At 41.7% G+C, this 16,313-nt stretch overlaps 1 protein-coding gene across 3 annotated transcripts in view; it reads right to left on the bottom strand.

The window, feature by feature from the left end:
* ZNF507 (zinc finger protein 507) overlaps positions 1 to 14,769 on the bottom strand; it is a 42,312-nt gene extending 27,543 nt beyond the window's left edge. For all 3 annotated transcript variants that reach the window (XM_077754629.1, XM_077754630.1, XM_077754631.1), the window contains exons 1-5: positions 14,681 to 14,769; positions 12,964 to 13,086; positions 6,149 to 8,280; positions 4,725 to 4,842; positions 768 to 882 (exon numbers count right to left, since the gene is read on the bottom strand). In XM_077754629.1, coding sequence (XP_077610755.1) covers positions 768 to 882; positions 4,725 to 4,842; positions 6,149 to 8,278 — 2,363 coding nt within the window. In that variant the 5' untranslated portion in view covers positions 8,279 to 8,280; positions 12,964 to 13,086; positions 14,681 to 14,769. The remainder of the gene's footprint in view (positions 1 to 767; positions 883 to 4,724; positions 4,843 to 6,148; positions 8,281 to 12,963; positions 13,087 to 14,680) is intronic.
* Positions 14,770 to 16,313: the final 1,544 nt, after the last annotated feature.

The raw sequence follows: 16,313 nt of genomic DNA, 5'->3' as shown, positions 1-16,313 counted from the left end.
TTTACCCCCCCCCCCCCCTTGTTTGTGTCATATCTATATAATGGCTGGGGAGACAAGTTAAAATGTGAAATAGGTTTTGATAAGCAGTTAGAACAGTTCATGCTGTGGCCTAGCAGTCGGTCATGGTGACTATGGCAGCTTTGAGGAGGAATCCTGACACTCCATCATGGCTGCAAGTACAACAGACTGCACTGTGGCAGCTGGACAAACTTCTGCAGCAATGTCTGTACCGTTACCATCCATAAGCAACATGCAGCTCATTCGCGAGAGGCAAGCTTTTCTTCAAAAATGATTTCTACCTTTCTATTCGATCACCTGACAAGGCCTGTATTTCCTGAAAATATGTGTTAGAATTGGCTTCTGTGAAAAATCAAGTCACAAAATTATGTTAAATGGTAGCTTAATTTTCAAACAGAGTCTTTTATAGGAAATTTTAAGTTTTAAGCATCTTTTGCTGGAATATTGAGTACTCAAACCACCAAATTACTGTGCTATGACAATTTATACCCAAACGAAACTGAAAACATGAAACTGACACAAGTAGACGTCTTCCTATAGTCTAACTCGACAAAATGCCTATTGTCTCAAGACCCAAGCTTAAAGTTCATGTTCCTTAATGAACTAAACACTCTTGAACCCTGTAGTGAGTTTCTTTGCATATAATCTGTATTTAAACAAGTGTTATGAATCTTTAATTATTTCCCCTTTTTTCTTTACTATAAAATATTCTAACACAAGCATTAAAACTCTACGATCGTCACACTTACCTGTATGGTTTGTCAGAGTTATGGATTCGTCGGTGGTTTCTGACACCAACGTAGGTTGTACTTGTATAATCGCACACATCACATCTATACTGTTTCTGTACTGAAGACTTATTCCCTAGACGAGGGATTGGAGAGCTTTAGTGACATACTTTGTTTAGATACAAATGACATCATTTCCACTGTTAGCAAATATTTATACACATTGTATTAATGTTTCCAACAAGGCTTTCTGGTTGTTTCATACTTCTTAATTTTGAATATAGCTTTCACCTGCAATTGGACTATCAACAGATACAAAATGAACATCATCTAACCTGCAAACATAGATACACTGGGTTGGTTTCTGCATGACCTTGTACAAAATGCTACAATAGAATAAGCTTGATGCCAGCTGCCCTGCTGACTGTGTAGCAGCTGAATTAACCAGAGAAACACTGTTAATTTGAAAAGCGTTAGTCTAATTGACATCAGATAAACTGTCTTAAGGAAATACTGATTTGCCAACAAGCTGTGATTTACTATAATACAATATTATACAGTACGGTTATATAGCAAACATAAAAAACTCAATATAAAAAGACTAAAAGCTTGGGGCACCTGGGTGGCTCACTCAGTTAAGCCACCAACTCTTGATTTTGGCTCAGGTCACGATCTCATAGTTCGTGGGATCAAGCCCTATGTCGGGCTCAGCATGGAGTGTGGAGCCTGCTTGGGATTCTCTCTCTCTCCCTCTTTGTCTGGCCCTGCCCCACTTGCACTCTAAATAAATAAATAAGTAAATAAATAAATAAATGCCTAAAGCTTTTTCACCCTGTGGGTTTTCTTTGTTTATAAAAATGTTAGCCATCAGTGCACTGATGGAAGAAAAAACAACTGCAAATTATTAAGTGCTAAATAATAAAGTGTATGCCTAGCAAACTGACGTTACAAGGACAAATGTTATCACTAACGTGAATCTGCAGCTCTCTAAAATTTGGAAAATATGGATCCGATGGAAAATAGGCCATGTCACCACACTTACTCTACAACAACAGGGCGGAGCAATTTAAATCAGGGTAAGCCTGAGACAATACAAGCTAAATGACTTGATCATGTAAAACTGTTCCTGAAGATATTCAATACTTTCTTTACTCTTCTGCAAGCACAAAGTCTGTGGGCCATTCACAGGCTGATGGCTTTACATTCAGAAACAAAGCAAGCACGGAAACCTGAAGAATAAGGCAGAGCAGCAAGGAAGCTTACGTAGAACACTATGCACAGTGCATAAACGTGAAATTGGTGGCACAAGAGAAACCCACACTGAAATTTTAAAACAAAGAAGAGCCTGAAGTTAAATTTAAGCTTTCTAAAATTGAATTTCTCTTGCCTATGACTACTTTTGCCAGGCAGAACAAAATGTCCTAATTTGCTGGTAGAAGTCTACAACATTAATATACACTCTAATCATAATTATAATGTAAGTATTGCTCTTAATTGCTAGGTTAAAAACTTGGACTTGGTTATAAGTGGCATTGTTCCAAATACAGTTTTTTTAAAAACCCTGAAAAAAATGAAGTGTGAAATATTGGATAATGGTTTTGTGTGAGAAATATTACAGATCAATGACAACTAATAAAAATGACAGATGGAAAAACTTAAAATAGCACAGAATGAGAGCCTGTGCTACTTCAAGAATCTGTTTCCAACGGAAAGAATATATGATTTGAAGTTCAACAATCTGGGCTTCGTCCTTGCTCTTCTACCTAGTACCAGGATGATGGTGGGCAAAGCATTTCACCTCCTTAGGACTCAGTTTTCTCATCTACGAAATGGAAATTCTAGAATCTCCCAGCATGGGTTATTGATGTGAGCCTAGGAGAACTCTAGTTTTCCTTCACCGCAGTCTGTATGTCACCGGCATGTCTGTGTCAGGCCTCTGACCTGTCCCTTGCTGTAGACTCCCTGAAGGCAGGGATCCGTGTGTTCTGTTCATACTGAATCCCAGGGTTTCATGAATTGAATGTTTGCAAGAAAGAATGATTTTGTTAAATTTTCTCAAGGAACACCATATGAGAATGCTTTGTCCATGGCTCTAGCAGAGCACGTGTGGTGGCTGCTGACATACCCGTCATACGGTTCTGTCTTCCTCCTGGGCTGGGTTCCTTATGGGCAGTGATCCCTTCCCTGTACTCTGCTTCTAGCTTGGTACCCAGCTTGGGATGGGCACTCCATGCCTTTTGGCAGAACAGATGTCTGAGGTACCATTACGCTGGGTCTCTGAGTCAAAAACATGTCCCAAGTCATCTGTGTCATCATAATGGGCAAAGGCTGGGGACCACTGAGGCACACTTCCCCTGACTTGTCCAATGAGTTTACTAAATGGCTAAAAAATCTACAGTAAAACACGCTGACCTACTTTGTGAGCGAAATGCTTGTTTTTTGGCTCGACAACCGGATTTCAAAAGTTCTAGTACTGAATTTGTGAAGTATCGGTGTAAGTATGCAGGAGGTTATCAGTCACCCGAACTGTTGTACGACTATGACAAAAAAAAGCAAATGCAGTGAAGTGAGGGAAAAACAGACGTGGCAAGCAATTTAAAATCCATACATTCAAGCACAAGAAACAGCAGGATGCACAAAGAAAAGATGTTGTAGAATGGAATATGGTGGACAGATGCTGTCGTTGTAAAGTCAAACTGGTTACTTTAATTTTGAGCTGACATTTTAATCTTTTTTATTAAAATTGTGGGTTTTAATTTGTTAACCCATTTGGACAGTTTTATAAATTACTGCTTTTGAAGACGGTGCTAGAAAAGACATATTCTGCCACGAGTATTAACCGCAGGTGGTGCCACTGAGTAGTATTTACTTTATTTCTTCATTAGGGATTTATGGTCCAATGACATCAAATGTTTTAATGTCTCCTTTGAAGGGGATATGGAAACATAATGAATTAAAATAAAAGGAGGCATTTAGGGCCATTTTGTAAAAAGGAAACGAAACTGTTTTAGCTCAGCCATCTATTGCAGAAACAGATGCTATGTCATAAACTCCTTTTGTTTCGGATAGTTTTACAGGGATGACATCTGTTTGACAAGGGAATTTTGGTGCTACAGTGGTGTCAAAATCAGTTCTTTCAGAAACATTCTTGAATCAGTTATGCTTTCTGGGGTATAATTTAATGAAACATTATGGTAAAACATTTTCCTCTGCAGTTGTTTCTAACTTTAATTCTTAGGAAATCTAAAAAGAAAGTCACCCCAATATGTTTTATTTCCCATAATCACTATGTACCGCACTTGAGACATTTAAAGTATATCAATTGAAGAGAGCTGATGCAAGGCGGCACAGCTTTTTACACTTTATCCCTCATTCTCCGGATGTGGCATCCGCTTTTTCATGGGACTCTAATTAAATCTTTTGATTCTAATATTCCTATTAGCAGAAACTCAGCCGAATAGTACCTAACTAGTACATAAAAAGATCTTGTGTTTTTTTGCCCTTTTTTTTCCCCCCCTTAAATAATGCAGATGAAATCTGGCAGTCATACTTGGATAAGAATAAGATCACAGCAGGAAGCCTCACTGAAAGTTTGAGGTGGGGGTCTGCCATCTGCAAAAGCTGCTATATTCTCAGTGGGTCCACTGGTATGGAGAGTGGGGAGGGCTTGCTTTTCACACTGCAGCCTCCCTGGCCTGCTGGTATGTCACCCAAGGGTTCACGATGTACTTGGCTCTTAAAGGGCAGCATAAATTCCAACGTATTATCTACCTACACAGCTGAGTACTTACTAAGGTAGCATTTTGTTTAGCACTCAGAATTACCTCAGGAACACAGGTAAGAGTCATTCACATCCACAGTATGAACACAGAGAACATGTGCAGCTTTAGCCCTGAAACTAACCCACATGACAACTAAGGGCTTAACTAAGGGCTTTTTAAGAAACTTAATATGCTAGTCAAAAAAATGCACAGATACCTTCTTGAACACATTTTCCATCAGCTGTATCACTGGAAATTCTTGACTCATTAGAAGCTGCTACTGCCAAGGTGTCTGGAAGACTGTGTTGCTCTCTCTCATGGTTCCTCAGCTGACTCTAAAAGATTGAGAAATAGTCACATGTAATTTTCAATAAATATACTTGCATTGTTACTAAGAGACTGTTGAAACAGTTCATTGCTTTCATGGCCTGGTACCTAGAACACATTACCAACAGTTTAAAATCAAGCACCCACTATCTTCAGAGTGGTTTCTGCATGGCATGCATGTGCCGATGCGAACGCTGGCAGGCCCGCAGGAGGCGAGGGCAGAGTGTTCGGAATAAGCCAATGCTTTCACAAAAATAAATGCAACCTGTAACTGCTGGACTCTCGCTAATTCTTGCCTTTCAATACCAACTAATGTGCCGATGGATATCTTCTTCCTCCACCACCAGCCCCACAAATCCAGAGTGCAGGAACAAAACAAACTTCTGGAACTTGCCTGTACAGCCCATTTTGGTGCACTGCTTGTCTAGCAGCCTGAGGCCACTTTAGAACTTCATGTGGGCAATCCAAGTAGGCCGGGACTCTCAGACTCAAAGACTGTTTTATCTCTGACTACCTTTTTACTACCAGCTAGGCCCCAAGTCTGGGTAATCTTAGAGAAGTCTACAGCCCAGTTAGCCTTTGAGGACACTTTTTTTTTTTTTGAAGGGGGGGCCCCTCCAGACAGTGAACTGGCAACATTAGAGAAGAAAAGTTCTAAACTTTGGATCTAATGATTCAGTGAATCCTGTTTCCTTTAGGAAAACAGCATTTTATGCTGGTTGCTGGGTTTAAGGTAGTACATACGATGAAAATCACACTCAAAATGCTTCAAGCCCCTTAAAGTGCCACAAAACACGTGGCTCTATTTCCATTTTCCAGTCTTTCATGAAGTCCAACATTGCCTATTTTCCCTCTTGCAATATAGATCACTGTTGGTTGGTTGTGTAGCTGAAGTGAATGACCTGCATTTTGGGGACATGGAAGATGAAGTTTTTTTGCACTGATGATGTAGGATTACATTTGTATAAAACAACAGTCCTTCCACTGTACATTCTCTCGTAATTACCCTGCAATTTAAAATCAACACATTTAAAAAAAGATACAAACGTTAAAACACTAAAAGCAATAAACACAGACGCTGTTAAGGAGGCGGTAGACAGGGAAAACAATCCTACACCAGAAATTCTGATGACCTAGATTTCAGTCCCAATTTTAATACTAATGAGTTGGGATCCCCTGGGTAAACTACCAAACTTTCCTGGGCCTCGCCTCAGTTTCCTTAACTATAAAATGAGATGGTTGGACTCTGCCATGTTCCCTCCTTGTTCTAAATGGTCTAAGGTTCTCCAAATGGTTTCATGAACCAATGCTTACCTTATAATGAAAAGATTCTTCACATTGCTTGCACTGGTATATTCTTGTTTTACAGTGGTTGATCATGTGGTTCTCTAAATCTTTGCTATCGTCAGCTATGTGCTCACAGATAGGACACTGATAGGGCTGTCTCTGCCGATGGACTCGCAAGTGCTGCTTGATGTAGCCCTTGTTACCACTTGCATAGTGACACAGCCGGCAGCGGTAGGGTCGATCGGCATTAGGGATGTATTCCACCACACTGCTGCCCGATAAACTCGCGTCGCTGTTGGGTTGGCACTGGGCGTTGTCCTGCAACTCTTTCAAAATGTCATCGTCGGAAGCATTTTGGTCTGTCCTTTCCCTCAACTTTTCAATTACAGTCAGTAAGGACATGCTGATGCCTGTCTTTACTTGCCCATCTGACAATTCCTGCCTGCCCTCTGGGAGTGCGACCAACGTAGAGTTGCTTTGGTTAAAACTAGTTAGTCCATCTGAAGAGTTTTTAAGTGGTGACATCATTTTAGAATATGCTGCCAACGTACTGTCCACTTGCCTTTGTCCGGTATCTGGATCTAAAAGGTTTATATTCCCATAGTGCCCAAGGTTGGCCCTTGTCAGTTCTGCAGCTCTGATAGGCATTGTGACAAGAGCTTCAGCAGCTAATGAGTGTAGTCGGAGAGACTCAGAATTTGTCCTTCTTCGGCCTGGTGGGGCATTCTCATCAGTAGCCAGCCCTTTGTTTATTAACTCACTATCCTTCTTCTCTGGATTGCTCCAGCCTATAATCAGTCCCCCAATATCGACAGTACATTTATCAGCATGATAAACTTCATCTCTTCCTCCACCCCCAATCTGGGATTCGGTCGGGCTCAGGTTTTTCCCCTCTTCAATTTCAGCATTCATGAGGAAATGTTTCTGTGAAAGAGTTTCTTCAGCACTTGGCAAGCGCTCCACTATCACGTTAACATGACCTTTTTTATTTGGGCTACTACTAATGATCTTCTGTGCAGACGAAAGTAGGCTGTCAGCAATCAGATTCTCCTCCACATCGGATATCACCTCCAGCATTTCTTCCTCGTTAGGGTCAAGGGTAACTGACCGAGTTAGATGAACTCCACCTTCTGCACTGTGTTCTAAAGGAGATGAAGAGGATAGTGGTTCTGAGCTGCAAATCTGCACTTGCACTGAAGGCCCATTGTGGATACTCAGTTCATTGTCTCCAATAGCAATGACTACTGCATCCACCCCACCAGGTTCGGCAGCCACTGAAGAGTCCAGCAAGCCCAGGGGCTCGTTTTCATTTTCAAAGATTGGATAGGAGCAATCAACCTCCCCAGCATGTTTCCAAGCATGTGTTTTCAACATTCGCTGCTGGCCACAGGTGTAACTACAAAACAAGCATCGATACATGCCATACTGTTCGTATGCATACCATTTCCTCTTACCCATCTCTGTCACGGATGCGTTTTGGGTACTGTGAGTTTGCGGACTGTCCACACTCAGTGGGACATCAGAAATGATTTCGTTATTTCTCTCTGTGGGCCTCTGACTCAAAGAGTTGGAGGGGCTAACACACTGCTGGGCTTTGGATTGAGTGTGACTGTTGGCATCGTTTTCGTGGTCATTTACCACGTGAGCTTCAAGTTCCTCTTGGCTTTTAGATGTAATGTGGCACTCTGAGCACATTAATATCACTTCATTTTGCTGACCATGCTGCTTGATATGATCTTTTAGCACAGAAAACGATGATGACAGAAACTTGCAAAGGCTACACTGGTAAGACATAGTCTTCCCATCGTTCTGGGCAAGAGAGCCAGGGGTAAAATGTATCTGTGACATCTCAGCCCTTCTGATCTCTGCAGGTGACTGGGTTACTTTAGCTGGAATCTCACAAAGTTCTTGGGTTTCAAGAGAGTGCATTGCAGCACTTGAGCGTGAGCGTTTTTTCCCAATTAAAAGACATTTTTGTGACTTTTCATGTTCTACTATCTTGCTCAGCTTCTGGATAACATGGATCAATGGATCTGTTTTAACTTTTCTTTGTTCATCAATTTCCAATGATGAACTGATGACAGTTTCAGCAGTCAATATAGCTTCCTGTTCCCCAATATCTGGCACCAACATGGCAACACTGCTGCTTTCTTCCATATCTAGAAAGGATAATATACATCAGAAAGAAATAGCAGGTTATATGTCTTACAAGTATGTAATGATAGGAAATCTGAGCTAATCTTAGAGTTTAAGCTAATCTCAGTTACTTTCTAACCTGGGAGCTCCACATCAACATACCTGTATCCCCAGCAGAGCCTTAAATTGCTTACTACTTCTCTAGAGAATGCTATCAAAGGCTATCAAGCCTTTCCTATCAAGGGTGAGGATGATCTTTCCATCCATTTCCTTCTTTGGAAATGACTTTAACAATATGCATCTCCTTTTTTCTTCACTTTCTTTCCCCTAGACATCTAGCTGGACGCACTAATGCCCTCTTTTGTGCAATGCCAAAAACCAGGACTCCTATTCTTTGACTGAAGGACCACAAGCATTCCCAGGGCATACAGAACCACCTCAAGTTACCACAAAACCAACATACGACTGACACAATTCTTGGGCAACAACTTCTTGTATCAAATACAATTGTAGTCTTATTAGTAAAATCATAAATTTGTTTTTTTCTCTCCAAATCTTTGGAATTATGAAAAGATAGTGCCATAACCTCTTGTAAATGGCAGAGTGAATTTCGAGAAGTACAATGCAAACGAAACTACACAAAAGCAATGATCCAGTTCCTTCTTTTACTTCCTTCAATTGATCTTCCTGAAGGTAAACCACAAACTACGCTGTGGTTTTTTCCTAGAGGCCGTATTAGTGGTCAACTATTACTCACGCACGAATATACATATTTTCATTTTCCTGAAAGGGAGAGGGGCATCAGAGAAGGGAAAAAACCTGATATTCTAGTTGTGTTTCAGCTCTAAATATTCAGAGTCCTTAAAAGGGGTTCTCTGTAGTTCCAGCAATGCATTACAGCCAAGGAAGTCACAAAACAAAAACTACTCACAATATCTTTCTGCCTAAATCTTGAATCCTCTATTTCCTGGCAGTACTTTCATTTCAAACATTTCCTTTGGCTCAAAGTGAGATTAATTTGTTGACTTGGATCACATTTTTCAGTTTAGGCTTTTTTCCAGCAACAAGTTTTGTTTTTCCACATTTTAGGTGCATTCTGGAGTCTTACTCACAACATTCAATAAATGCCAGCAAAATTCTTAGTGGCACCAGCTATAGACCAAAGACCATACTATTCTTAAACCTCAATCACAGGCTCTGAATTCTTATTTTAGGAGGTGAATCATGGCTTCCCTCCCCCCAGGTGGCTGAATCAACATGGAAGGGCCCTTCAGCCCCTGCCAAGATCACACCGAACTCCTGCTAGCCCGTACCAGCACCCTGACCAGCTGCAGTGCCAGTCCTTGCGTTATCTACTCTTGGCAGCAGTTACAGCTTCTCCTCTTCTTTTCTGCTCTTTCTGGCACACAAACTTTCTATATCTAGGTCCACATCAGGCAAAAATGCAAACATTTTGCTCTCGGCTTTAGTAGTACTTCTTCCCTCCTCCTTGATACGCTGTCCCACGTGGTCAGCTTTCTTTTCTTTTCCATGTCCAACTGCACTTGTGGCAGAGAACGCACCCAACGGCCATCACAACAATGACCGCTACCCCAGCTCCCACAGACCAGTGGCCCTTTAGCCACTCTCTTCCCTAAACAACCCGAGGGAATTACCTCTCAAAAGACTATGTAGGTCCTTTCCATCTTTCTCAAGTAGGACAAACAGTATTTTTAAATCTCTACACTCAATCTTAAATCACTAAAGAGGGACCAGTGTGGGAACAACTTGTTTCTTTGGGAAAATGCTTTGTGATGTCGTAAGTCACCTTATTGCCTGAGAATTCCACATTTGTTAGGCCAAGGGGAGCTGTGGCTGTTTCTGTGACTACTGATTTCACGTTAGGGCCATTCACTTAAAGCTTTATTTCTTTCAGTTCAATTGTTAAATGGGAATTAGTTAAATTATTGTTAATGCCAGAAATCCTTGAACACTGAATTTCTTGCATGAGATTTGGTGGTCTACTGTAGATCTAAGGTCTCTTTCTCCACAAAATAGGACATCCATGTGGGCTGATTGATAGTCTGCAGGTTAAGGAGTGAATGTTTGCTCAACAGACTTTGCATACCCACAGGGTTACAAAGGTGACTCACATTATCCCCCTTCTACTTAATGACAAAATAGGAGAGAGCACAGTGCAAGCTACTCCCTGTGGATATTTCAGCGTGTACCTGAAAAAGAAAGTGGAACGAAGAGGAGGAGGAGTTCAAGTTATCTCAAGAAAAAGACTAATACAAAAGAAACTGACAAAACATTCCGATTTTAAAAGCTGTGTCTGCTCAGGCATTAAGAGCTAATGGAAATTTGCAGCAGATGCTCCAATTTTCCCTGAACATTTATGTAAGTATCTCATTTTAGAGGCTGCATACATTTGGGCATAAGTACAGAAATGGCAGCTATAAAACAGATATGACAACATAAAATACATCAGGAAACACCTGAAAAACCAGTTTGGATCCACATGGCAGAATTGACGTACGAGTTAAATCTCATTAAAACAAAAGTCTGTTAGAAAAGGTTAAACAGTTCATAATAAAGTATATGCACAGGGAGCAAGCCGGGCTGACCCTAAGACCAACTCTTTAAATTTTCAGAAAAATTTCACTTAGGCCACCAATGTGCATACATATGGGATCCTATGTCGACTGAAGTAAAATTTATTTAGGGGAAAAAAAAGCAGGAGAGAAATGAAAGTAAGGAGTGCGAACACAACCCCAGTGGCTCAATAACGGTGACAACACAGATTAGGATCACCCGCACACTACCGATGGCCTTCATGAGATCAATACAAGTGCACAGTTAGGGGGTGGGTAGAGAGGGTAGGGATAAAGCAAGAATAGTAAATTTTATAATTAAGGTTAAGCGTTAAGTATTTAAGAGTTCCTTACACTATTCTTTCTACTTGTGTAATTGTTTACAACTTTTCAAAATAAAAAGTTACAGAAAAAATGGTTATGTGTTAGGGTGCGTGGTTGGCTCAGTCGGTTAAGCATCCAACTTCGGCTCAGGTTGTGATCTCACAGCCTATGTGTTCAAGCCCTGCCGTCAGGCTCGGTGCTGACAGCTCAGAGCCTGGAGGCTGCTTTGGATTCTGTGTCTCCGTCCCTCTCTCTGTGCCCCTGCCCTGCTTGTGCTCTGTCTCTCAAAAATAGATAAACATTTGAAAAAAATGGTTATGTGCATAGCACTAACCAAAATACACTATGGAAAAAAATTTTACATCACAGTACTAATGGTTTAAAATTGAATTGAATGGATAGGACAAACATTTGGAAGTTAAAAAGAAGTAATAGCTTTTATATAATGTAACAACAGTACACAAGGTAAAACAGGTAAAACAGTTAGAAGACAATGGTCAATGACCAAATACTAACAAACTAAAGAGCTGCTTTTGGTCTAGGAAGGAAAGCAAAGGGTTTTTGAAGAGGTAAGATGTATACTGTATTCCTAAAGACAGCCATGCCGGATGTCAACCATTTGTCCCTCTGGGCTCACTGCCTCCTTCTCTCCACTCTGCTCTCTGCCCCAGGAGGTATTACATCAGTAGGCTCCTTTGCCCTCTGGTTTCTGGTTGCGTTATGCCAACAGGGAGCCATGCGAGGAGATCAGGAGGAGGCAGTACAGTGAAATCAGGATATTCATTTCCCTAATTCCCTCCCTCTGGGTCAGCTTGGACTGGCCATGTTTCTCAACGGAAGACCATTCTCTTCAGGCAGGGGGCTCTACAAAACTCTCCTGGTTCTGATCTGATACCTCTCTTCCTTCTGATGCTGCTGGCTCCAGATATGCATTATCCCTGTGGTTTGCCTATACAAGTCCAACACCTTTATTAGGAGTATCCTTGTAAATACGTCCTCCTTGAATTATCCTAGTTAGAATGCATCATTTTCTCTTTTGGAATTCTGTTAACACAAGGGTAAGACTGATAAGGAAAACAGCCACAACTTTATCATGTTTTCCTAAGTGAGAATAAACCTTCTGTCTAGCAGTTAGTGAAAAGATCAACATGGCTGAACAGGAAGGTCTACAGAAAGAGTAAAGACTAGGGGCACCTGGGTGGCTCAGTTGGTTAAGCGTCCGACTTCGGCTCAGGTCATGATCTCATGGTTCGTGGGTTCAAGCCCCGCATTGGGCTCTGTGCTGACAGCTGGCTCAGAGCCTGGAGCCTGCTTCGGATTCTGTGTCTCCCTTTCTCTCTGACCCTTCCCTTCTCACGCTGTCTCTCTCTCTCTCAGAAATAAATAAAAAAACATTAAAAAATTAAAAAAAAAAAAAGAAAACATTAAAAAAAAAGAGTAAAGACTAGACGCATCACCAAAGTAGGAATCTTCTTACTTGGAATCTTCAGACATAACCACATTAGACAAAATGTATCAAACTATTACAAATAAATAAATACAAGTTGTATCCCAAACCAGGAGAGTTCTATAACATTTCCCACTGAGTCTCAAATCTTTCCTAGATAACAGGACAGGTTTCTCTGGCCATCTGAAAGTAGAGCCCTCCTATAAAATCTTTCAGAAGCTTAAATGATGTAAAGTGAGGAAGGAATTAGCATTTATTTATGTGGAAAAAACCAAAAAGTAACCTTATGCTTTTCTGATATTTTAGAACACATCTTGCTAACGAAGGTACACAATAAAATGAGATAAAGCACAGATGCTCACAGACACAGTTCAAAGCTCTGGCGTCTTGGAGTGGAGATTCCGAGTACGGTGCCTGGGCAGGAAAGGAGCTTGGTGGGGCCACTCTTGCTGCCTGGGTTACCTGCTGCCTCTATTAATGGCTCGCTGCAAAACAAACATTGAAAACTATTTTTGCCTTTTGTGTAAAAGTGAAATCTAAAGATTTCTTTTAGTTAGAGAAAATAGGTACTATTGTAGGTTTTTCATACAAGTGAAGTGGCAGGGGCTACCTGGGTGGTTCAGTTGGTTGAGCATCTGACTCTTGACTTTGGCTCAGGTCATGATCCCAGGGTTGTGGGATAGAGCCCTGCGTCAGGCTCCATGCTGAACATGGAGCCTGCTTAAGATTCTCTTTCTCTCTTCCCCATTTCCCCTCTCATGCTCTCTCTTTCTCAAAAAAAAAAAAGCACAAAATGGCAGGAAGCAAACTGTCAAAAAGTGGCAGAGACCTGTATTTTAAAGGCAAAAGCTTATAATTAATGTCTTTTCCAAGAAAAGAACCAAATTATTTCAGTTGTCTTTATTTCCTTATAATTTACTACTAGGTTTCTTTGTACATCTAATTAGTTCCTTTCAGTTATAGAGTATGGTTATCATAAGTAAAATCAAGTTGAACAATTCATGTGGGCCTGAGTAGGACTGGAGAAAGGCTATAATTTTCTGTGCATGTGCAAAGGCAGTTCAATGTTACAAAGAACCTTTTCTTTCAGACTAAGAATTTGTTCTTTCCCAACTAGACAAAGATATGAACTTTCACGTCCCTGAATTGTAAACTGTTAACAAAGAAATCACCTCAAGATGATTATCTTACTAATGTCAGCTAGGATTCATTTGAATTAAAATCTCCTTAGCTTAATGTGATTAACTGCCACTAAGAAAAAAAAATAGTATAAATATCACAAGTACATGAATTTTATAATCTAAGATTTCTTAGCTGGCATCTAGCCTAGGAGAGTATTCTAATTTGGCAGCTAATTTGGCAGACCATGAACACATAGGGTCTAACATTAACCAATATTAAGATTTAACATTTATTGAGCACCTATAATGTGGCAAGCACCGTGCTGGGAACTACGTGCATAAGCAAGAAGGAATCTTGCCCTTGAAGTGCTCACCATCCAGGGGGCGGTGCCAATGTATACTTGGTGTTATTTATGTAAGTTCTGGTAATACTGACCTCTTTTTTGCAGGTGAGGAATCTGAGGATCACAGATATAAAGCAATAACTGGTTTCAGAACTGGAATCCAGACCTTACTGGTTCTAAATCTTTCTTTCTTTCTTTTTTTTTAATGTTTATTTTTGAGAGAGACAGAGAGACAGAATGTGAGCAGGGGAGGGGCAGAGAGAGAAGATACAGAAGCTGAAGCAGGCTCCAGGCTCTGAGCTGTCAGCACGGAGACTGATGCGGGACTCGAACCCACAAACCACAAGATCATGACCTGAGTTGAAGTGAGACGCTTAACCAACTGAGCCACCCAGGTGCCCCTAAATCCCCTTTCTTAATATACCAATTTCTTTCTTACATCTTGATGAGGACAAATACGTACAATCACTACTGAAAAGAATAACAGCCCCTTAAAGCTAGACCATATCCAACATTTATTCTGTTTGATCTTTGTAACTCTTTGGAACAGGCCAGGTAGGTGTTAACACAATTTTACAAATAAGGAAACATTCACTGTGGTTTCAGTGACTTACCCAAGGTTACATGGCTGTTAAGTGGCAGAGCCAATGTCTTTCAAATCAATTTTCTGAAATTAACACAGTCCCTTGGACCAATCTTCAGAATTCAGCTGTGGCCAAGAATGAAAGTACATAGTATCAAACATTTCTTTCTTGGTGAAACGAAGTAATGATTTCTTTTGGCAGGGAAAAATTTCGCAATATTCTATGTCAAAAAGACATTCAGCGGAAGGGTCATGCAACCCAATCGTGTGTTGCAAATTTACATAGTTTATCTAGCAAGCAGACTTTACTACTTTGTACAAGTTAGAAAAAAAATTGCCCTAGAAACTTCCCCCAATAATTGTGATATTTTATTTTAGCTCAGAATTTATCTAATTGATTCAAAATACTACTGGTTTTACTGATATCCCTTTCTAATGAATAAGTAACAATACCTTGTATATCGTTATTTTAATCTTAACCAAAAAAAGCATCTAAAAGATGATTCTGCAAGCACAGTGGGCAAGAAAAGATAGGACACAGGAGACTGACCTATATATCTTCTAACGCAGTTTCCTGCCCTGGTCTTACATTTCTTTGCTGTTTCCTATGCTAGCTAGGATGAATCTAACAAATCAAATAATGCCTATTCGTTTCACCTAGAATGCAGCTATCTTATCGATCACGGTTAAGTAAATAGTTCGTTGCCAGGGCAGAAAGCACGTCTTTGGTCCTCCCTTCGAGTTAATGTTAAACGGGCTGGTGAGGTAAAGGAATGAAGGGCCAGGCTTTCTCTTTTAATCAATAACGCAACCCAAACACTGAGTCAAAGCAGAGTACTGAAGAAAGTACAAGCTCAAGCAGGTGATAAATCCAGTGACTGCTTGATAAAAGTGATGCAGGCTGAGAGTAAATTACGGCCCACCGCAGTAACTAAAAAGATCGCCCACGGGTTGGGATGATGGCCTCCGCCTAATTAATCATCCAAGCCTCCCACACAAACCATTCCCTCCGGACGCCCGTAGGTCTTAAAAAGTAGGAGCTTTTCCCACTCTCCTCCGGGATCTCTGGGAGACCAGTTCATCCAAAAGGTTCCTAATAGGGTCAGAAGGCTAGGATTTTCTGGACTAGCTTTTCCTACACCAAGAATTGGCTAAAGGCCTGGGGCGATCGCGGGTTGAGGAAAGTAATCAAGAGATGCGGTGACGACACCGCCGTGAGCTCTACCGCGGCTGGCCTAAGCGGTTTCACAACTGCAGCGGAGAAGGAAGCAACGCCTCGGCAGGCCCGCCTGCAGACCAGGCTGGTGACAGTATGCGGAGGGCGGCAGGTCCCCCCCACCCCCCGCGGCAGGGCAAGCCAGGGGTCTCCGCAGGCCTCGCCGTGGGCTGCGCAGAGCACTGGAAAGGGACGCGGAACTTGGGGCAAGTGGCGAGCCCCGGGCGGTGTCGGCCCGCTGACTAGAAAGCGGGCGCCGGTAGAGGCCTGAGGGGAGGACGCACATGGCCGGCGGCGGCGCTACCTGCGGGCGGAGGGGCGGCCCCGGGGCGCTGTACCTGCGGTCGGGCGGCGGCTGCTGCTTCCGCGAGCCTCCTTTGGCCGGCTACGAGCCCGGCCGTCCCCTCGCCCTCGTCCTCTCCCACCTCTCTCCCAGCTCTTTTCCCTC

The sequence above is a fragment of the Crocuta crocuta genome, unplaced genomic scaffold (genome assembly GCF_008692635.1).
Source record: "Crocuta crocuta isolate KB4526 unplaced genomic scaffold, BGI_CrCroc_1.0 scaffold121, whole genome shotgun sequence".
Taxonomy (NCBI): domain Eukaryota; kingdom Metazoa; phylum Chordata; class Mammalia; order Carnivora; family Hyaenidae; genus Crocuta; species Crocuta crocuta.
Note: the sequence above shows the minus strand (reverse complement) of the source record. Positions and strands in the feature narration are given on the sequence as shown.